Here is a 23,253-nt window from a genome sequence, read left to right on the forward strand (position 1 = left end):
CCTGTTTCACAAAGTTATTCTTGATTAGGCCTTTTCCTCTGTGTCACCTTAGCATGTAGGCATTCAGTTTGTTCTTGTATGTATGCTTTATTTCTTTGTCAAGGGTATGTTATTTCATCTTTGCATTATTTGTTTACTAGCTATACTGTAACCTTCTCAGGGCAGGAATATTGTACTTTTCTTAGAATACTTTCAGCATTTAGTAACATAGAGTGAAGGAAGTGGGACTGGCTGGAAACAAGGGAACATCCTGATTAGATATGCTAGACATAGAGGGCAGGATCACCTCCTTTGCCTGCATCTCTGAAATCCTCAGGGCTAAGATCTGTGTGTTGATCCATCAGTCACAATCTGATCATCTATTCTATCACTTTGTCATCTCTGAAGTGATTGAAGAGTGGAGATGGAATGACCACAAAGTGTTCTTACAACCATGGGAATATAGTAATATGTGAACAACTTATTTGAGGTGGAGAAACTGCAACCAACCTCAATAATCATATTTGTTTGTATGTGAAATTTAAACTTCATTTTTATGTTCACACTCTGTTTCATTTAGAGATTTTAAAAATATGTTTTAGTTATCTAAAATGTACTGTTAATACAATATTTGATTTGTGTTTAACTTCATCCATTTAAGGAATACACCGCCTTAAACAGAGTTTGCCAAAAAGGAAACCAGGATTCATCGCTAAATCATACGATCCAATAGCTCCTATAGCTGAAGAAATCAGTGAAGAAGCAAGTCTTTTATGTTTCGATGAATTTCAGGTAAGGTAGAGATGTTTCATAGATGTAGAATGGTATACTGAAGGAAGTATGAGTATTTAAATCCTGTTCTGATTTTATCAGTTTTATAAATTGATTTAATACATTATCTCTTATGACTTTAATTTTATTATCTAGTCCAGGGGTCGGCAAACCACAGCTTGCACAGGGCAAATCTGGCCCATCTGCTTTTGTATGGCCAGTGAGAAGAGGAAGATTTTTATATTTGTAAAAGGTCATTAAAAAAAGAAAGAGAAAATGTAACAGACACTGTATATGGCTTGCAAAGCCTAAAATATTTACTATTCTGCCTTTTATAGGAAGTTTGCCTACCCCTATATTCTAGTCAATGGATTCACATTTCCCCTACACCACGATGGAGATAATATAATTATTACAAAATAATGTCTTTAAAGATGTTTGACTGTTTTTTAAAAGTGTTATTAAAAAGAAACAGGTGATTCACACATCTCATTTAAGCTTCACCACTTATCTGTGATGAAGGAAGAGAATTGCCCTAGTTGAAATTTCTTTTTCCCCCCTAGTTGAAATTTTAAAATTTGTTCTAGTTTTAGGATTCAAAATTGTGCATTTAAATTGGTAGTACATTATTTCCTGATCTTTATTTCTTATGAGAACAACGCATCAAAGCAAACACCATGTCTTATGCTTATTCTGTATCCTACGTCATGTCCAGTGTTATAATAGTAGTAATTAATAATATAACAGTAACAATAATAATAATAGAAGATACTCTAGGTTAAGAATTACTTTCTCTTTATTTGACTGCTCTTTTTAGTAGTTATAAAATGTAATAGTTGGTTTTTCTAAGTTGCTTACCATAAGAGCAATTGATTATTGGAATGAAAATAGAAAAATCCACAAGGACTGAATATAAGCTTAAAAACAGGGCATCACACCCAAAGCTTTTGAAAAAATATTTCTGGGGCTGAGTGCAGAAACTCCTGTCTCATTGCCTAGAATAAAGGCCCAGAGAACTTTCAGGAGTAGCAGACTAACATTTGTTATATGCCTACCCTGAGGCAGGCCCTGAGTGATTCATACATCTCATCTAAGCCTCACAGTGTATTTGTAATGAAGTGAGGAAATTGCCCTAGTTGAATTTTAAAGTTTCTTCCAGTTTTAAGATTCTCTGAAATTATGCATTTAAATTGGTAGTGAGTTATCTCCTGTTCTTCTGTGCTTAGAAACCTGGGTTAGTGGGAAGATGATGTGGCCAGGATGCCTTTAACCCAAATGACGCATGTAGGTCTCCTCTAGCAACTCGATACTCATAGCTAACAGTGGTCTCCATTTATGATAGAGGAGAAAGGAGAATTTTTACCAGGAATGGTGTTATACTGAACCATCTGGGGAGGAGGAATTTTTATTTCTTTCTCCCTTCAATCATATTCAGACAGCCTGGCATTCACACTTTGTATTGTAGAACTACAAAGGTCTTCAAAAGAAAGGCTTATGGAAAAGAGATGTTCCTCTGCTACTCTGAAGGTACACTAAGTACACTGGTGTACTGCAGAAAGAGAAGGGCCTCATTTAGTTCTAAAAATAGCACCAAGTTAGCAGTTATGTGGACTTCAACAACAAAAGTCAGTGTTGAATCAGTGAAGGCCATTTCTCTTGGTTTCTCATTATGAGTCTTTTAACCAAAATGTCTCTAAACAAAATTGAATCGACACAGGTAAATTTTGTTTTCCATTGAGAAACAGAAGTTTTATTGAAACAGGGAAACAAGTGATGTGAACAAAGCACTATTTCTATATGTTACTTGTATTGTGTCAACTTTTTAAAGCAAAATAAACTTATACACGACTCAGTACCTTCTCCTTTTGCCACAGTTATCAGGTATTTGTCACAGTTAAATTTTTTTCATATGGTTTTTATTCTTCAATTTGTTAATATGGTGTATCACATTGATTGATTTGCATATATTGAAGAATCGTTGCATCCCTGGGATAAATCCCACTTGAACATGGTGTATGATCCTTTTAATGTGTTGTTGGATTCTGTTTGCTAGTGTTTTGTTGAGGATTTTTGCATCTGTATTCATCAGTGATATTGTCTGTAATTTTCTTTTTTTGTAGTACCGTTGTCTGGTTTTGGTATCAGGGTGATGGTGACCTCACAGAATGAGTTTGGGAGTGTTCCTTTCCTCTGGAGTTTTTTGGAAGAATTTGAGAAGGATAGATGTTAGCTCTTCTCTAAATGTTTGATAGGATTCACCTGTGAAGCCATCTGGTCCTGGACTTTGTTTGTTGGAAGATTTTTAATCACAGTTTCAATTTCATTACTTGTGATTGGTCTGTTCATATTTTCTGTTTCTTCCTGGTTCAGTCTTGGAAGGTTATACCTTTCTAAGCATTTGTCCATTTCTTCCAGGTTGTCCTTTTTTTTTTTTTTTTTTTTTTTTTGCAGTACGTGGGCCTCTCACTGTTGTGGCCTCTCTTGTTGTGGGGCACAGGCTCCGGACGTGCAGGCTCAGTGGCCATGGCTCACAGGCCCAGCTGCTTCACGGCATGTGGGATCTTCCTGGACCAGGGCACGAACCTGTGTCCCCTGCATCGGCAGGCGGACTCTCAACCACTGTGCCACCAGGGAAGCCCCAGTTTGTCCATTTTATTGGCATAGAATTGCTTGTAGTGGTCTCTTATGATGCTTTGTATTTCTGTTGTGTCCGTTGTAACTTCTCCTTTTTCATTTCTAATTTTATTGATTTGAGTCCTCTCCCTGTTTTTCTTGATGAGTCTGGCTAATGGTTTATCAATTTTGTTTATCTTCTCAAGGAACCAGCTTTTAGTTTTATTGATCTTTGCTATTGTTTTCTTTGTTTCTATTTCATTTATTTCTGCTCTGAACTTTATGCTTTCTTTCCTTCTACTAACTTTGGGTTTTGTTTTTTCTTCTTTCTTTAGTTCCTTTAGGTGTAAGGGTAAATTGTTTATTTGAGATTTTTCTTGTTTCTTGAGGTAAGCTTGTATTGCTATAAACTTCCCTCTTAGAACTGCTTTTGCTGCATCCCATAGGTTTTGGATCATCGTGTTTTCGTTATCATTTGTCTCTAGGTATTTTTTGATTTCTTCAGTGATGTCTTGGTTATTTAGTAACGTATTGTTTAGCCTCTATGTGTTTGTGTTTTTTACATTTTTTTCCCTGTAATTGATATCTAGTCTCATAGCGTTGTGGTCAGAAAAGATGCTTGATATGATTTCAGTTTTCTTAAATTTACTGAGGCTTGATTTGTGACCCAAGATGCGATCTATCCTGGAGAATGTTCCATGTGCACTTGAGAAGAAAGTGTAATCTGCTGTTTTTGGATGGAATGTCCTATAAATATCGATTAAATCTATCTGGTCTATTGTGTCATTTAAAGCTTGTGTTTCCTTATTAATTTTCTGTTTGGATGATCTGTCCATTGGTGTAAGTGAGGTGTTAAAGTCCCCCACTATTATTGTGTTACTGTCGATTTCCTCTTTTATAGCTGTTAGCAGTTGCCTTATGTATTGAGGTGCTCCTATGTTGGGTACATATATAGTTATAATTGTTATATCTTCTTCTTGGATTGATCCCTTGATCATTATGTAGTGTCCTTCCTTGTCTCTTGTAACATTGTTTATTTTAAAGTCTATTTTATCTGATACGAGTACTGCTACTTCAGCTTTTTTTTTTTGATTTCCATTTGCATGGAATATCTTTTTCTATCCCCTCACTTTCAGTCTGTATGTGTCCCTAGGTCTGAAGTTGGTCTCTTGTAGACAGCATATATAGGGCTCTTGTTTTTGTATCCATTCAGCAAGCCTATCTTTTGGTTGGAGCATTTAATCCATTCACATTTAAGGTAATTATCAATATGTATGTTCCTATTACCATTTTCTTAATTATTATGGGTTTGTTTTTGTAGGTCCTTTTCTTCTGTTATGTTTCCTACTTAGAGATGTTCCTTTAGCATTTGTTGTAGAGCTGGTTTGATGGTGCTGAATTCTCTTAGCTTTTGCTTGTCTGTAAAACTTTTGATTTCTCCGTCGAATCTGAATGAGATCCTTGCCAGATAGAGTAATCTTGGTTGTAGGTTCTTCCCTTTCATCACTTTAAATATGTCATGCCACTCCCTTCTGGCTTGTAGAGTTTCTACTGAGAAATCAGTTGTTAACCTTATGGGAGTTCCCTTGTATGTTATTTGTCGTTTTTCCCTTGTTGCTTTCAATAATTTTTCCTTGCCTTTAATTTTTGCCAATTTGATTACTATGTGTCTCGGCATGTTTCTCCTTGGGTTTATCCTGGCTGGGACTCTCTGCGCTTCCTGAACTTGGGTGGCTATTTCCTTTCCCGTGTTAGGGAAGTTTTCGACTATAATCTCTTCACATATTTTCTTGGGTCCTTTCTCTCTCTCTTGTCCTTCTGGGACTCCTGTAATGCGAATGTTGTTGTGTTTAATGTTGTCCCAGAGGTCTGTTAGGCTGTCTTCATTTCTTTTCATTCTTTTTTCTTTATTCTGTTCCACAGCAGTGAATTCCACCATTCTGTCTTCCAGGTCACTTATCCATTCTTCTGCCTCAGTTATTCTGCTGTTGATTCCTTCTAGTGTATTTTTCATTTCAGTTATTGTATTGTTCATCTCTGTTTGCTTGTTCTTTATTTCTTCTAGGTGTTTGTTCTTTAATTTTTCTAGGTCTTTGTTCAACATTTCTTGCATCTTCTCGATCTTTGCCTCCATTCTTTTTCCAAGGTCCTGGATCATCTTCACTATCATTTTTCTGGAAGGTTGCCTATCTCCACTTTATTTAGTTGTTTTTCTGGGGTTTTACCTTGTTCCTTCATCCATCACAGTTAAATTTTTGATTAAGGTATTGAAATTAAAAATTTTAAAGTATATTAATACCCAACCTTTGTAAAGTAATTCAGGGTTTACAAAGTGTTTTTACATCCTTACTTCATTTAAGTCTATTAAATAGTTATTATTATTTCCATCATGTATATGAGGAATATAAAGGCATCAGAATTTCTTAGGTATCAGGTAAAACTCATTACCCTTAACTTAAAAAATGTGAATTTTAAAACATTCTGAGAAATGATTGTCATGTTTCTGTGACATGAGGACCATTGGCAAGACTGTTTAAGATTAGGAAAAGATAAAAGTATGGTTGTGCAAAGCAGATCCTGAGAAGATTTATGGCAAGCAGGTCCAAATTACCCATTAGGCACAATAGGTATGGTGCTGAGGGTCCGTGATAGTTTTAGGGGCCCATGAAAATATTTTAATTTAAATTCTTTTAAAATTTGAAGAAGAAATGAATATGTCAATAATGAATCCAGCCTGTATCTGTCTGCATCTGTACTATATTTGTCTTATACCAACACAGTTAGAAAATATAATTTATGTATATATGTATATTTATATATATATATTTTTAAGTAAATTTATTTTTTAATTGAGGAAGGGGCTTCTGAAGGTTAAAGGGCCTATGAAAGTCATAATGCCACCCTGATAGTGAGGTCCTAACGGAAACCTGTCTGGTTGCTCTGGGCATTCTCCATTGAGTTCAGATTTTAGAAGATTGATACATGGTTGGGAAGAAGGAAACAAAAGCAACTATCTATCAGGATGAACCAAATCTTGTAAAAGAAATATAAGGCAACAAAAAGGATTTTTCAAATTATATATTAAGGATGTGTAAGGGAGATCAAGAGGGAGACAGACCCCTTGCTCATAAAATGTTTCTTGCTAACGAAGAGAAGAAAGTGGATGTGATGGCTCTGTTTGTCATCTCCTGCCTTATCCAGAGTTGGTTTGATATTCATTCATTCACTTAGTCATTCATCCCAGTTGTCTTAAAGACCTTATTCCATACTACAGAACTCTATCTGTCCCACAGTCAAATGGATCATGTCTGGACATCTGATATATAAGTAGCCAGTCCACAAGCTTGTCAACAACCTTGGACTTGTGTGGTATGGCCTGGGGGTTGAGCCAATCATATACTTTTTCTCATGTATTTGAACTAAAAGATGCAGAGGGAAGTGCCCACTTAGTAATGAGACAGGAACAAAGAGACATAGGAAGGAGCTGAATCACATTAGGGGGAGGAATACCAGGGTGCTCCCTAGGCAGCTGCAGAGCTACCTGTAATTTCATGCCAATCTCCAGTTCCTGTTCCCAGGAGGTGCTTTCAGTGCTGTTCCATCCTGAGGTCTCAAGTATAAACCCCTTATGTTTAGCTGAATCTCCTGTGCCTGTTTCTTGCAAAGAGTCTTGATGAGAAAGGAACTATTCAATTCATGTTTTGCTCTTATATTCTATGTCAAGAAGGATTTCCCTATGATCTAGAAAAGAATAAATAGGAGTACTGTGAGGAAATCTCACCTTCCTTAATATAAAATCTGTTACCTCTAATGGAAGGAGGTTTACCTGATGAACCAAAGCCCAAGAAAAGCAAAGAGATGAGGTATCTACTAGGATGCTTTTGCCTGCAGGTAACAGAAAACCCAACTTAAAAGGGCTTAAACTCGAAGGTGGGATATATTATGCTATATAAGATGGTGTCATTACCCTTGCTCATACCCCCCTGCTTCCTCTCTAACATTATCTCCTATACTTTCAGATTCACTCAATGCTCCCTACTTTTTCCAATCCTATTTTCTTCATAGATTAGGGAACTGTAGTTAATAGTGGGTGTTATACCAAATGCTTCTTTCTCAGCAGGGTGCTGAAGAAAATATGCACAGACAACAGAACAAGAATGAAAAACAAATTGATTGCTTTTATTTGCTCACAAATTTCAGTGTAGCGTTCTAGTATGTTAGTGTTGACCCTCTTCCCTTGAGCAAAGTTGGCCTAAATGTCCTAGAATGAAAAATGTTAATAATCTTGCTGTTTTGTTTCCCCTGAAGTACGAAACTTGAACCTTGGAGCTTACCACTGCATGCAAGAAAAGACCAATATTTGCATGTACCCCTTGTGGAGAAGAGCCAGGGAAAGCGAGAATCTAAGGGCAAGAATGTGTCGCCTAAGGGCAGAGAGATCACTGAGCAGAGCCTAGATTTCCTAGTTTCAGTATCCTGGACTATCTTTCACTGGTCTTAGAGAAGCTCCTCTAGCACATCAAAACTGGATTAATTGCAAGTCCAGATCTCTACTTGTCCCCCTTTTCTAAAAATCAAAAGGGTAAAATGATAACCCAGAATGTTGCTGTACCAGCGCTCTGATCCCCAACATCTGTACAATTTAGAACAAACAAGCCAAGCCTTTGCAGTTTCTGCATGGAATAACCTCCCCCATACGTCCATCAGGATAACTCTTACTTCTTCAGATCTTTGCTCAATTACTTCCTTAACAAGGCCTAAACCCTGTTTAAAATTGCAATTTGCCATTGACCCCCCACTCTTCTAATTCCCCTTACCCTCCTTTTTTTTCATAACATATATTGCCTTCTGACATATATTTACTTATTTATTGTGTTTATTGCTTATTATCATTATTTCTCTACAGGAATGTAAACTTGAAGGCAGGAATCTTTGTTTTGCTAATTGACATATCTGAAATGTCTAGAACAGTGCTTGAGAATGAATTAATGAACAATAATAATGAGTGAACAGATGAATGAATAAAAGTAGTTTCAACTACTAGTTCAACAGTAGTTCAACTACTGTTGAAGTAGTCCCCCAACTAAGTCCCACTTCCCTTATATATAACAACCTGCATTTTTTCCTGTCAACGTTCTAAATTATCTTCACATTTTTGTCTAATTTAATAGGTGAAAAATGGGATCTCATTGTTTTAATGTATATTTCTTTAAGTAATATTATGGTTGATTTTTTTAATATCTATTTGCTTACTGTTAATATCCATCTTTTATGAACTGTTTGATTCAATGCCCATTTATTTATTAGAAAGCTTTTATTTTATCTATTAGTATATTCTGTAATAATATTACCTACTGTTTACTGAGTGCTTTCTGTGTTCCTAACTACTGTACTATGCTATGTATCATTCCATCTACAGCTAAAATTCTGTATAGCTATACGTAAATAATAAGGACTTAACCTAGCATATGTAACATATATAGGTAACAGTCATAATCAACATTTCTTGAGGATTTACCATACGTATTGTAACGATTTTGCAGAGTAGTTGTTATTACTGCCTTTATTGGATTGATGAGGGAATTAAGGGTCAGAGAGGTTAAGTGACTTTTCCAAGATCATACAGCTGGTAACTACATTTGAATCCATCATCAGTGCTCTTATTCACTAGTAGTAAAAGCTATGTTATGTGTTCTCTTTGCTATATGTCTTCTATTATGTGTTTAAATATACAGACCTAGAACTGGGTGGGCTTTTAGTAGATGTTTTAATGATGGAACCTAAAAATTATCCTTAAGCCTATTAAGCCTAGTACGATACATTGCTGATTTACTAGCAAAGAATTTTTTAGGCACTTTAATCTTAACAACAGTATGTCTGCAATCACCACTTCACTTTTCAAATTGAATCCTATTAGTGGTCTTGATTTTTAACTAGTTATTATTGGCCATTAGGTGATGTTAATTAGTATAATATTTATTTTACTAGGGGGATGAATAGGAATTGTTGCTGCTTAAACATAAGAATATAGTCTTTTCTCTTGAATTTAGGGCATTTTTAAGATTATGTTTTCGTAGCATTCGGATTACATTTGCAGAAGGTATTCCTCATTAGCTTGGTCATCTTTACTAAGTGTAGTATTTCAGTTTTACGTGGGATAGATGCAGTATTCTTATCTTGTTTGAGAAATTTGTAGATAGGATGTTTTTATGTGTTTTAATTACTGAAATAAAAGAATAAAGTTTTCTTTAGGGTCTTCATTATATTCTCTTTGAATATTAACATTTCTTATTAAACCATTTGTGATTCTGAAGATATCAGAATACTGAAGGAGAACAAATTTTTTAAAAATGTTATTTTTTCATGTCTCTTTTTAGGGACACTGGTTAGATGTTTTACTAATATGCACCCCCCCCCCAGAAAAAGAATTCTGATGAGCAGAATATCATTCAAAATTCTCCTCTGTAAGCTATCAATATCATTTAAAAAATAGTTTTGACCGTTTTTATAAAACAGGAAAGCTATTAAAAACTGCTAATAAAAATAGATGCTTATTTCTGTGCTAATACTAATTACTAATAATGCATGCTTATGTTTGTCACTCATTACATGGCACTGTACCAATCAGTGGATGACTGAGACTCAAGCACTTACACATGTAAATTAACAGTTAGATTTTTTTTTCCCTTTTTTTACTTAAGTGAGTCATAATGGAAAGCAACTCTAGGTCATAAAAAATCTTCTCTCTTTAATGCTAATGAAATGTCTCCACTCTCTGTATTAGCAGACTACCCTTAGTGGTAATCTGTAGGCTTCTCTTTTGTTCCTGGTGATAATGAAATGCTGGGTGCTGAAAAAGCTCGCTCTTCAAGAATGTGTGGCCAATTGTCTTCTGTTCACTTATACTGTAAAATTTCTGTTCCCCAGCAAAGCTGAACAAGTGCAGGGACAAGATCAAAAGAGTATACATTGGCACCCGGCTACACCAAGTGACTCCTGCTTTATTAATTAGCCATAGCTTCTCCAAGTTAATTTACTCTGCTAGAGCAAAAACATTCTGTAAGACAAAAACAACAAATGATAATTCACCCACAAGTCCTTATTGTTTGCTTTCTTCAACTTTCAGTTTAAACCTTTGTACAGTGTTATAAGCTAAACATCCCTTCACTTTTCTGAACCTTAGTGCACAAAAGCTATTTTTATTTTTTTCAAGAACCTCAGCGAGATAGTCAAATGATCATTTTTATTCTCTAAAATTGGGTGATTTTAATTGATATCATTCTTTTTAAAAGTCAGTGCATTGGGAATCCAATTTAAAAGTGCAGTTGCTTCTAAAATTTGCAAGCTTGTTCTGTCCTCTCATCAGAAATGCCACTGGTGTTTAAGCATTTGAAAAGGGCCTTCTCTGTGAGTGTTTTGGCGGAAGCAAAATTTGACAATGATCCTAAGCTCCAAATTAAATAATATCAGTACCACTTTCCTTTTCATTTTAATCACCACTTTGTAAGTTCCTGAAGTCTTTTTAATTTAAGGAATCTTCAGTAGGTTTTTAGTTAATATTTTAAAGTTATAGCCTGAAACAGCAAAAAAAAAAAAAAAAAAAAAAAAAAGATCTGCACATTCCCATATCCTGGTTTGGTTTTGTTTTGTTCAGGTGGAAAGGAAATAATTGAACTTTTGAGTAAGATATCAGCTGAAAGAGAAAAGTGATTTAGACCTCTGTCACCCAGGTTGTTACTGTTCATAGTGTTATAACCATTTAGTTGGCAACTTTTAGTATTACGATCTAATTTGAAAGAATTCCACTAGTTTCTATGTACTTTAACATGGTTTAAAAATAACAATGTGGGGCTCCCCTGGTGGCGCAGTGGTTGAGAGTCCGCCTGCCGATGCAGGGGACACGGGTTCGTGCCCCAGTCCGGGAAGATCCCACATGCCGCGGAGCGGCTAGGCCCGTGAGCCATGGCCGCTGAGCCTGCGCGTCCGGAGCCTGTGCTCCGCAACGGGAGAGGCCACAACAGTGAGAGACCCGCGTACTGCAAAAAAACAAAACAAACAAACAAACAAAACAATGTGATATATATTGTGTGATATATTTTGTGAATATAAAATAAGTTTTATTGAGATTATCTAAAATGTGCTGTTAAAGGAAGATCAAAGCATTTTTACATTGGGAGAATATAAAACCCATGTTATTATATTCTTAGGGGAAGGTGCAATGATTAACATCAATCTTCACTATATATTTATTTTTTGAAGTCAACTTCCTACCCTCCCTAGTTTCTGTATTTTTGGGGATTTTTTTTTTTCAGGAGTGCTTTTTAAAATTTTTATTATTATTTTTTTTCACATCTCTATTGGAGTATAAATGCTTTACAATGTTGTGTTAGTTTCTGCTGTACAACAAAGTGAATCAGCTATATGCATACATATATCCCCATATCCCCTCCCTCTTGAGCCTCTCTCTATTTTTGGGGATTAAAAAAAACAACAACAAAGTTACCATTAAGCTTACTTGCTAATTGTGGATTTTTAAAAAAAATTTTAGAAAAGATCAGTGGTTATATGTATCTCTGTAACTTAGATGAAATAGTGTTATCTGCATTATGCATTTCTGGTTTTGTCAGAAGCTTTTTTTTTTTAAAGCACTGTGTTAACCATTCTTGTAAGGTTTTGTGTTTTTTTTTGGTAGAAGGAATATTTGTGTTTGGGAAGGTTAGCAGAGGCTGGCTGTGCTGGAAGTGACTGCAGTGCCTTTTGATTATTCATGGACAGTAATAGAAGGCACTTAAAAAGAACAATGAAATTGCTTATTTTTGTGATGGGCCATCTGTTGAATTGTTTTGTGCAACAATTGCACAATAGTATCTATGTCATATCATTCTATTTTCAACAGCAGCTGATTATGTCTCACTGGCTACTTGTCCTTATTTCTAAAGTCCCATGACCATTTAAAGTCACCTTTTCAGGGACCTTTGCCAGAAAGGTATTAGAAATCTCAAATAGCCTGTGTATTTTTTTTTTTTTCTTTTTTTCTCTCTCTTCTTTATTTGGGGAGGGAGGCTGTGATGGGAGTAGGAGGGGGGAGTTGGTCATGTTAGTTCTAATTAGTTAGACTTCCTAGATGTTTAGGACAATTATCTGTGCTTTCCACCTGTAGTTCTATAAAATAAGTTAACATAGAATCAGTTGATAATTTGGATAGAAATGATAGGCTTGCAAAAGAGAAGAGTCAAGTTTAAAGACTGCAGGCTTTCATGCTTTTAATTATCTACTCTTTTCTTCATGATAATTAGAATTTTTCTCTTGGAATTCACTTCTATTTTTTTTTTTAAAAAAAGTATGAGCCATTAGCAAATTTGTTAGAGCAGAAGTGAAATTAAAATAAAACAAATGTATTGCTGTCCATAGGTCACTGACATTGCTGATGCCATGATTCTGAAACAGCTTTTTGAAAATCTGTTCAAAAACGGGGTCGTCGTTGTGGCAACATCCAACAGGCCACCGGAAGGTAAAAACAAACACTGTGCTGTAGTGTCTTATCCAATTAGGTAGAAACAAACAAGCTTTTAAAAATTCACAATTTTGGACTCATTTTATTGTGTTAATAAATCTGATTACTTTGCTTTATCCTAAGTTTTATAACTAACAATCTGAAAAATCAGTCAGTATTTGTATAATATTTGAAAAATCTTTCCTAAATCCACGTGATCTCCCGTGTTTGATGCACTTGCAGTTTTTCCCTGAGCATTAGATATGCCATGTGTGCATATCAAAAAAATACAGGCCTCTCTAACTGCATTTTATGGGCCATAAAAGAAACTCCATGAAATGAAAGAAAAAGTTCCTAATTGAATCTTGGAAAAAGACTTAAAAGCTTTCCTGCATAAGTGGTTTCTGATACTTCATTTATCATTTCTGAAAAAGCACTTCTGGCTTATTAGGACATTATTAAAAATTAAAATACAATAATATATAGATAAAAACAAGTTTAAATTTTGTGTCTTTCAGCCCATCATGTGGTCAGTTGAAGGTTGAAAGAACCAAAAATAATATTTTATGCATTCTTAATATTAACATCTGACTGGAATGCTATTCTGCCAGATACCTGCATGGCTAAGTTCTTACCTCTTTCGGGTCTTTGCTCAAAGGTTACTTTGCCAATGAAGCCTAGACTCATCTCCCATTTAAATCTACAACCCATGCTCTTTTTTCCTGGCACCACTTCTTTTTACCTGCTCTATTTTTTTCACATAGCACTTATGGAGCCACCATGTAGTTTACTTATTTACTATATATATAGTTTATTATCTGTCCTCTGCCAAGATGCAAAAGCTTCAGGAGGGCAGCAACTTTTCTCTCTTCTGTTCACAGGTATACATATTTTAAGTACCTAAAACAGTGCCTTGCACATGGATGGATCTCAGTAAATAGTCTTAGAATGAATGTTGAATAAATGTGTGTTCTCAAAGGATCTCTCTGGCTGCAGTACTGAGAATAGATTGTGGGGATGAGGTTTCAAGGTTGGAAGTAGGGAGACCATTTAGGAGATGACTGTAACAATCCCAAGGGGACATGATGGAGCAGTGCAGGTGGTAGGAGTGGTCAGATTTTGTAGACAGAGTCAAAAGGATTTACTGATGGAATGAATATAGGGTATGGAAATAAAAAAGATCAAGAATGACTCAAAGATTTTGGCCTGAGCAATTGGAAGGATAAAATTGCTGTTTACTGAGATGGGGAAGACTATAGGAAAAGCTAATTTGGGTAGGGAAGTAGGGTTTCTACGATTATGAGGCTGATGATGCATTTAAGAGTTTGGATTTCAATGGAAATGTTTGGACTGGAGGTATAAATTTGGGAGTCATCAGTCCTAAAGGAAGCTGGTAAGAGCAACGAGTGAGTAGGAGGAGAGCCAAGAGAATGTCAAGCAAGGAAAAGGAAAGTGGTACAAAAACGATGGATGATCACCTTTGTTAAATGCTGCTAGGAGGTGAAAAATGAGGTTGAGAACTGACTGCTGGAATTGGTAACATGGAGTTTATAACTGAACCTGAAAAGAGCAATGTAATAGTGTGTTTTTACTTTTTAAATTAAGTATGTCACATTAATGACTTATAATGAATTTGTAATCTACTAATATGCCCAGATATTACTATGTGAGCTGTTGTCAAACTAGGTCTCTCTCTTTCTATATTTTTGTAGTTGATCTCTTTTTCCTTCCTATTACATTTCAGCATATTAGTTTGTCTACATTGTTTCATATTATTGATTTATGTTGATATTTTTTGAAGTATGATTCTAATAAATTTTTTTTAACTACCCCTACTAGCTATGACATTTATAAACTTAGTAATCGTGCTTCTGTGTCTTTAGCCATTCATTAACTAAAATATGTAAATAGGGTAGGACCAAGTTTACACTCCTGTAGTGTACCATTAGAGGCCTTATTTTAGGGAGACATTAATTAGTTAATCAATACCTTAAGACCTAGTTATTCAAACAATTACACTTATACCTAATCTGTTACACTGTTAAGAGAATTATGAATGATTTTGTCAGATGCATTTATTAAAATCCTTATAATGTTATATATAGCATTCTTGTGATTTATTAGTGTAACAACTCTGTGAGACAAGGCAGTGAGTTTTTCATATTAGATCATCTATGGGGATGTGAGGCTTGACTCTCCTTCAGTTGACTGTTGACTTAACAGTATCTTCAGTATTACCTTTAGACATTCAATGATAAGCTATGTTCATAAAGAGCAAAGTGCTAGAACAAGCTTGGAACGCCCCTCCCCTCCCCCCCCCCCCCCCCAGCAAATACTGCTGAAAAGAAAATTGCAGTCAGCTGCTCAAGCTATTGCAGTGTGGTCCACTGAGGAAGGACAACCACAGGAGAGGTTAGGAACATTCTGGAGCTCATAGCTTTGTAGGACTAAGCAAAGTTACAGGCCCACCAAGGGAGCACAGAGAAATCCGAGATGGAGCCATCCTTCTGGAGAAGACTGAAAGTCTAAGATGCAGAATTCCAAAAATTGGGCATTAGCCACAAATTCAAAGAAAGCCTTTTCTAAATATGAACCTGGACAGAATGCTTAACATACACCAGGTTTTTTAGCCATGGCAGACAATCATCATAAGTAGCTTAATATTTTAATATAAAGAAGATGGTATGTATATATACCATCTCCTCGTGGTGTGTGTGTGTGTGTGTGTGTGTGTGTGTGTGTGTGTGTGTATATAATTTCATGACTGAAGAAACAAGACTCAGATTAAGTATGAATCTCAGGAAAAGGAAAAAGTATAGGACAAAGAATGGGTCAGTTTTTGCCAAGGGCTGGTGTGGGGAGGTGTTTGACTACGAAGGGCCAGCACCAGAGAATTTTGGGGGTTTTGGAACTGTTTTGTGTCCCGACTGTACTGGTGGTTACATGTTTAAACGCATAGAACTGGACAACAAAAAAGTTAATTTTCCTGTATATAAATTAAAAACAAATCACATGGTTAGTGAGTGATAGAACAGGGTCTAGAAAGTAGGTTTTGTGACTCTTTTGACACATTGTCCTCTATTTTTTCTCCTTGTTGGTCATCACTAATCTTTGTCTACTCTGTCCCAGATACAGTGTGTCCTCTTTTCCAGCCATCAGAATGCATTCAACTTTTTCTTTAGGTTACAGCTTTTAATCCACAGCCCCCAGATAGTTATTATTATTTTAAAAATAGCATCTACTTATTCTAAGAGTGTTATGAGAGATGGGAGAAGAACCTTCCTGGCAGAGGGTTGAGGCAAAGCCCAATGGTTGGAGAGAGAATGACCCATTTGAGGAACTGAAAGGTAGCCAGTGTGGCTAGAGTGCAGTGAAGTAGGGGAAGTAGGATACAGTGAGGTACAAGATGAATCTGGAGAAGTGAGAGCTAGGACCTTATAAAGCAGTAGTAAGGATTTTGGATTTTATTCTAAGAGAAATGGGGAGCCACTGTAGTGCTTTAAGCAGGGACTGATAAGATTGGATTTGGAATATCACTCTGGTTATCGTATGGAGAATGAGTTACAGGATGGGATGCAGTGATATGGTGGATTCAGGGAGACACACTAGGAAGCTATTGCAGTGTACTGGGCAAGAAATGATAATAACTTGATATAAGGCAGTGATTCTCAACTGGGGGGCTGTTTTGCAAACCAAGGATATTTGGCAATGTTCGAGACATCTTTGGTTGTCACTAGACAGGATGGGGGGTTTGGTGCTGCTACTGGCATCTAGTAGGTAGAAGCCAAGAATTCTGCCAAAACATCCTATAGTGTATAGGGATACTTCTCACAACAAAGAACTATCTAGCCCAAAATATTAATAGTTCTGAGGTTGAGAAAACCTGATATAGTATATAGAGAGGATAGATTTGAAAGATAGTTAAGAAGTAAAATGGATAGCACCTTGTTATAGGTTGGATACTGAGGAAAAGGGAAAGGACAATTTCTAAATTTCTGGCCTGTACAAGTGGGTGGTTAGTGGTGCCTTCATTCAATAAAGACAGAATAATCTGGAGGTTAGAAGTCCAGATCATGTTGCCCAGTGGACAAAAACACTGTATTTTCTTCCCCTCTGTTAACTCTTTAGCTGCTGTGTTTAATTTTCTTCCACATTATTCATCTCATTCCTTCCATTTCTAGTTATAATGCATCAATTTCCTGGACAAGAATAGGGGTTATTGTTGGTGGAGATTACAATCAAACACTCATCTTTTCTCAGTTAATAACTTGTCAATTTATAGACAAATAAGTTATTAATTTTAATAGAAAATGATCAGAAACATTTAATAAATAATTAATAATTTTAATAGAAAACAGTTGATAACGAAGTAAAAGCAACACCAGAATTTAGGAACTTAGCAGAGAAAATAGCTATGGAGGAAAGTGGTCTGGGAAAGTCCGGTAGAAGAAAAGAAAGGGAAGTAATACTTGAGGGGGTGAAGGGAATAAGGTACCAGTGACTGCCTTTATGTCACTGTTTTTTTCTAGTCCTCACTTCTAAGTCGTGCCTTCCTGGGGTCCAAGGCCTCATCCTGTACACCATGTAGTTGTTAAAATCTCAAACCAGTGTCAGTTCATGATGACAACTTTAACTTTTAGCTTCCTGTTTGTTTACTGATCTGTAGGGACTTTCCTACTTTCTGGCAAGCTCAAAATATGTTTAGTATATTTTAAACATTTGTAACACAACACTTGTAGTGCTATTTTATATTTTCTAGGGTAATCTGATTAAGGCTCTTAAACTTGAAGCAAAGAGGAGTAGGAAATTGCTGGGAAATTTTTAGATAAACTGTATCTAGAGATAGTTTATATTCAATTTTGTATTTTTATAAAATCTCAAGTAAATGATTTATTTAGCATTTTTGTCATTTAGGTAAATACTTTTATATGGCTCATGTACAAATAGACATATTTTTACTTTTCAAAGATTATATTGTCAGGTCATTAGAAGAGCCAGAAGCAAAAATCCACAATTAAAATATCATATATATGCCAGTCACTTTTTAGGTTCTGAAAAAAATTGTTAATTTCATGATATTCTAGTAGGGAAAAGCAATATTATCGATTTAAGTGCATGGAGACCCTAAAAACAGATTAATAATAGACTGGTAGATTAAGTTAATTAAATTGAAATTAATAATTAAACTTACGGACAAAAATAAGAATATATTTTTATGGGGAAAAAGAATATGTAACTTGAAATGACTATGCTTCTTTGACAGTAAAACACAAAGTGCTAAGGGAAAAAAGTCCCCTATTGACTGAAGAGTGCATTGTGGACTTTCTAGTTTTTAATTTGCTATTTATTATAATGAAAATGCTATAGATAGCATTAGAATGTCCAAGAATAAGTCTGCCTTAGATTATTAGGCAATGACACTGTGTGATTCTAACTCAAGCCAATGTATCTATAGTAAATAAAAGACTGGATATCACTAGAAAATTGGTGCATGCACACACACACACACTAATGTAATTTATCATATTAATATTTTTAGGAAGAAAAAAAACTATTGATGTTCGCCATAAAAGCTTGAAAGAGCATTTGACAAAATCCAACATCTTGATAGAATCACTCCATAACATGTAAATAGATGGAAAGTTTCTTAATATGAAACCAAATATATGTATATCAGTTCAGAAGTCAGAAGTATGCTTATTGGGGACACTGTGGTATATCTACTGCAAGAATGAACAAGGCAAGGATGTCAATTATCACTTTTTAACATTGAACTACATTACAGACAGTATAAGAACTAGGTGGATAGGGAAGGGAATCACCACATATCTTGATTAGAGGGGTTCTCCAAGATTAGTCATACCACTCCTTTTTCAAGGTTATGTGAATAGAAAATACCCTAATATGGGAACGATAAGTAGGAAAGAGAAGTAAGTAAGCATTAGAAGATTTCTGTTTTGTGTTCTTTAAAAATCAGGAAAACATAGACTCTGTGATATAGAAGATCTAAGCTGAGAGAAGACAAACAGATTAGTTGAAAACCTTTTTACTGAGAAATCAGATGTAATTAAAAAAAGCTACATGAAATAAAGGGGTTTAAATTAATTAAATCAGTTAAAATCAGCATTTGAAGCACTGAAGTGTAGAATTAAAACTATAGAAAATGAAATCAGTGATAAGGGAAGCAACTTAAGAAGCTCTGCCAACGTGTAGAAAGAGAATAAAGAATGAAATGATTTTTTTAAAAAGTTATTTTATTTTTGGCTGCATTGGGTTTTCGTTGCTCCTTGCGGGATTTCTCTAGTTGTGACGAGCAGGGGCTACTCTTCGTTGCGGTGCACAGGCTTCTCATTGTGTGGCTTCTCTTGTTGTGGAGCACGGGCTCTAGGCGCACGGGCTTCAGTAGTTGTGGCACGTGGGCTCAGTAGTTGTGGCTTGCGGTCTCTAAAGTTCAGGCTCAGTAGTTGTGGCGCATGGGCTTAGTTGCTCCACACCACGTGGGATCTTTCCGGACCAGGGCTCAAACCCGTGTACTCTGCATTGTCAGGTGGATTCTTAGCCACTGCACCATCAGGGAAGCCCAAGAATGAAATGATTTTTAAAAAATTAAGTCCTCTGGAGGAAAGAGGTCTTAAAATGTGAACTTATTAAAAAGAAGTGGTTGAAATAAGAAAATTGATCATAACAATGAATTGAGTATAAGTGAATATTTGTAGTTACTGCTTGCTTATATATTTGTAAATTTTGTTCCCCTTGGAGAGAGGGTTTACAGATCCTGAGTGACAGTGTCATTATTTGTGGCACTGATAACTAGGGTAATATACAGTCAAGTATTTTAGAATTTAAGATACACCTTCTACTTTTCAAATTACTAGAAAAGACGAGGGATCAAAGTAAAAATATTTCTTAGAGCAAAAGCTAGAAAGCAGAAGAAACAGCAAAAAATAAATAAATAAAAACATGAAACAAAATCAGGCATTCCTTGTCAATGACAGGAAATACAAACGGGTTACATTCCTCTATTAAAAACTAAAACTTCTTCTGATGTGGCTGAGTAGGCTCCTAGTCAGTTGACCTTGCAGACAACAATAATACATTCTGAACAAAATATGTAGCACAACTATCTGAAGGTCCTAGAGAGTGAAAAAAAGTCAGAAAGATTATAGAGGGGAGACAAAACTTGGAAGAGGGTCCAAAATGGAGAGAATTTCCTGTTTTCTTAATTTTTCTTTCTTTTTAAAAAATAGCTATCAGCTTTAGGACAGGTAAAGTTATTGCTGCATTGGATGACTAAAATTCTGATAGAAAACCCACAGTCTTTCTGGCCAGAAGAATCAGATGGCAGAGTTTAGGGCAAGCATTACTGCTGGAAAATGGAAAACGAATCCCACTGAGAACTAGATTGGTATAGCCCCAAGTTCTCAAGTTCTGTGTATAAATTCTGCCCAAATCTCTGACTGGCCTCTGAACCATACATTTGCAGAGCAAACCACAAGCTTCCTAATGATAGGGTACTGAACTGAGATTCAAGTTTATAGTTTGAGTCCAACCAAGGTAATTTCCTGCTAAAACAAAAATATCAACACTCTTCAGAAACAAAATCCATAAGGTCCAGGATACCATCTCAAAGTGATGAATGAGGAAATATTGACCTATTCTCAAGAGAAAAAAACCATCAACAGATAGCAACCCCAATATGACCCAGCTGTTGGAATTAGCAGACAAGGGCTTTAAAACAAGAATTATAACTATAACTTTGGGGGAAATGAGGTAAAGAAAATATGTTCATAATGAATGAAAGGATAAGGAATATCAGCAGAGAAATAGAAACCATAAAAAATGTACCAAATTTAAATTCTAGAACTAAAAGAGACAGTATCTTAAATAAAAAATTAACCTAAAGAACTTAATAGCAGAATGGAGATAACAGAGCAAAGAGCCAGAGAACTTGAAATTATCCAAGGTGAAGAATAGAAAATGATAGAAGTAAAGAAACAGAGACTTCAGAATTTGTAGAGCTATAACAAGCTTTCTAACATATTTCTAATTGGAATCCCAGAAGGCAAGGAGAGATAATGGGCAGAAAATCTTCTGAAGAAATAATGACTGAAAATTTCCCAATCTGGGGTGAAGATATAAATTTACAGATTCAAGAAGCTCAGTTAAATGCAAGCAGAATAAATACAAGAAAACACTGCTTAGGCACATTGTAGTCAAACTGCTAAAAACCTAAGATAAAGAAGAAATCTAGAAGGCAGCCAGAGAAAAATGACATTAAATACAGGGGAACAATGATTAGCTTTTGATGACTTCCATTAGAAACTATGGAGGTCAGAGACAGTGGAACAACATCTTTAAAATGCTGGCGAAGAAATTGTCAACCTAGAATTTTATATCAAATAGAAATTTCCTTCAAGAATAAAGACAAAATAAAGACATTCTGATATGAAAGAAAACTAAACAAATTCATCAGCATAAGATATGCACTACAGGATATTCTAAAAGAAGTTCTCCAGGTAGAAAGGAAATATTAAGACACTTGGATCCCCAAGAAGAAATGAAGAACATCAGAAATGGTAAATATTAGAGTAAATATCAGTAACTAGTTTTTCTTCTTAATTTCTTAAAAATAGAAATGATCATTTTATGAGAAATTATAACATTGTCTTGTGGGGTTCATAATGTATGTAGATGTGATCCATATGACACCTATAGCATAAAGGGAGGTGTTTAGATGGGCTTATATGGATGGAAGGTTTCTACATTTTTTTGTGTGAAATGGTATGATATTAATTCTAAGTAGAGTGTGAAAAGTTAAGGGTACAGGCATACCTTTAAGATACTGTGGAGACATCCAGACTACTGCAATACAGTGAATATTGCAATAAAGTGAGTGACACAAATTTTTTGGTTTCCTAGTTGCATTTAAACATTATGTTTACACTATACTGTAGTCTATAAAGTGTGCAATAGCATTATGTCTAAAAAATCAACTTACACACCTTAAGTAAAAAATACTTTATTGCTAAAAATGCAAACCATCATCTGAGTCTTCAATGAGTTGTAATCTTTTTGCAATAGTAATGTAACCAAATCCAGGTTTGGCTGCTTGCCATTCATAAGCCACTAATTTGAGAGGCAAGCGTCAGTAGAAAAGAAAGGTGCTTTAATCAGAAAAGCTGGCAATCTGCGAAGAAGGCGGTCTTGTGTCCAGAGACCAACTCCAAAGATTCTCCTCAACCATGACAGTTTTTAAAGGGAAAAATGGAGGCGAAGAATCTCAGTGAATCATCAAGGCAGGAGGTTTGGTTCTGCATCATTCTCCGTTGAGTGCAGACTGGCTGACTCTTCAGATGTTATTTTGCCTGTGTGATCTGCCTGCAGGATTGCTAAGGAGGCTGTTGGGTGTAGAGAGCTAGTAATTTTTTAACTGCTTAATTCTTCATTCTTACTTTCTATCTAGGAAAATAATCAGGTTAGACAAGGTACGGTGTATATTCAAGAGAGCATAAGTCAGGAGTTAGTTTCAATTGCTTAATGATCTCATTCCTATAATTAGGTTCTTTTAAGGTTAGAGGGGAACAGAAATGGACAAAGAGGAAAGGGGCAAAAGAGCTGCTTTCAATAACATCAGAGATCACTGGTTGTCGATCACCAAAATAAATATAATAATAATGGAAAAGTTTGAAATATTGCGAGAATTACCAAAATATGACACAGAGACATGAAGTGAGCAAATTATGTTGAAAAAATGGTGCTGATAGACTTGCATGACACATGGTTACCACAAACCTTCAATTTGGAAAAATGCAGTATCAGCAAAGATCAATAAAGTAAAGCACAGTAAAATGAGGTATGCCTGTATATATTGTAACCCCTAGAACAACAGAAATAAAATAAAAACCAGTTGACAAAAAGGAATTTTAAAATATATTCAAATAATTGAAAAAAGGCAAGAAAAGGTGAACACAGGAAGAAAATGTAGAGGAAACAAAAAGAAAACAAATAATAAAATCATAGACCTAGGGACTTCCCTGGTGGTCCCGTGGGTAAGGCTCCATGCTCCCAGTGCAGGAGGCCTGGGTTCAATCCCCTGGTCAGGGAACTAGATCCTGCATGCATGCCACAACTAAGAGTCTGCATGCTGCAACTAAAGATCCCGCACGCGGCAACGAAGCTCCTGCATGCCACAGCTAAGTAAGTCCTGGTGCAGCCTAAATAAATAAATAAATAAATATTTTTAAAAAATCATAGACCTAAATGTTAAATGAACTAAACATTCCAGTAAAAGGTAGAGGTTATCAGGATGGATTAAAAAATATCAAGAGATATGCTTTAAATATAAATATAGATTGAAAGTAAATGGATGCAAAGAGGTATATTCTACAAACAGTAAT

General features: G+C 35.5%; 1 protein-coding gene across 6 annotated transcripts in view; it reads left to right on the plus strand.

Moving 5' to 3' along the window:
* Positions 1-23,253, plus strand: part of AFG1L (AFG1 like ATPase) — a gene marked incomplete at its 5' end in the record, with an annotated part of 226,328 nt that overhangs the window by 80,445 nt on the left and 122,630 nt on the right. For all 6 annotated transcript variants that reach the window (XM_079939409.1, XM_079939411.1, XM_079939408.1 and 3 more), the window contains 2 exons: positions 641-771; positions 12,775-12,874. In XM_079939409.1, coding sequence (XP_079795535.1) covers positions 641-771; positions 12,775-12,874 — 231 coding nt within the window. The remainder of the gene's footprint in view (positions 1-640; positions 772-12,774; positions 12,875-23,253) is intronic.

This window comes from Stenella coeruleoalba (assembly GCF_951394435.1).
Source record: "Stenella coeruleoalba genome assembly, chromosome: 12".
NCBI classification, from domain to species: domain Eukaryota; kingdom Metazoa; phylum Chordata; class Mammalia; order Artiodactyla; family Delphinidae; genus Stenella; species Stenella coeruleoalba.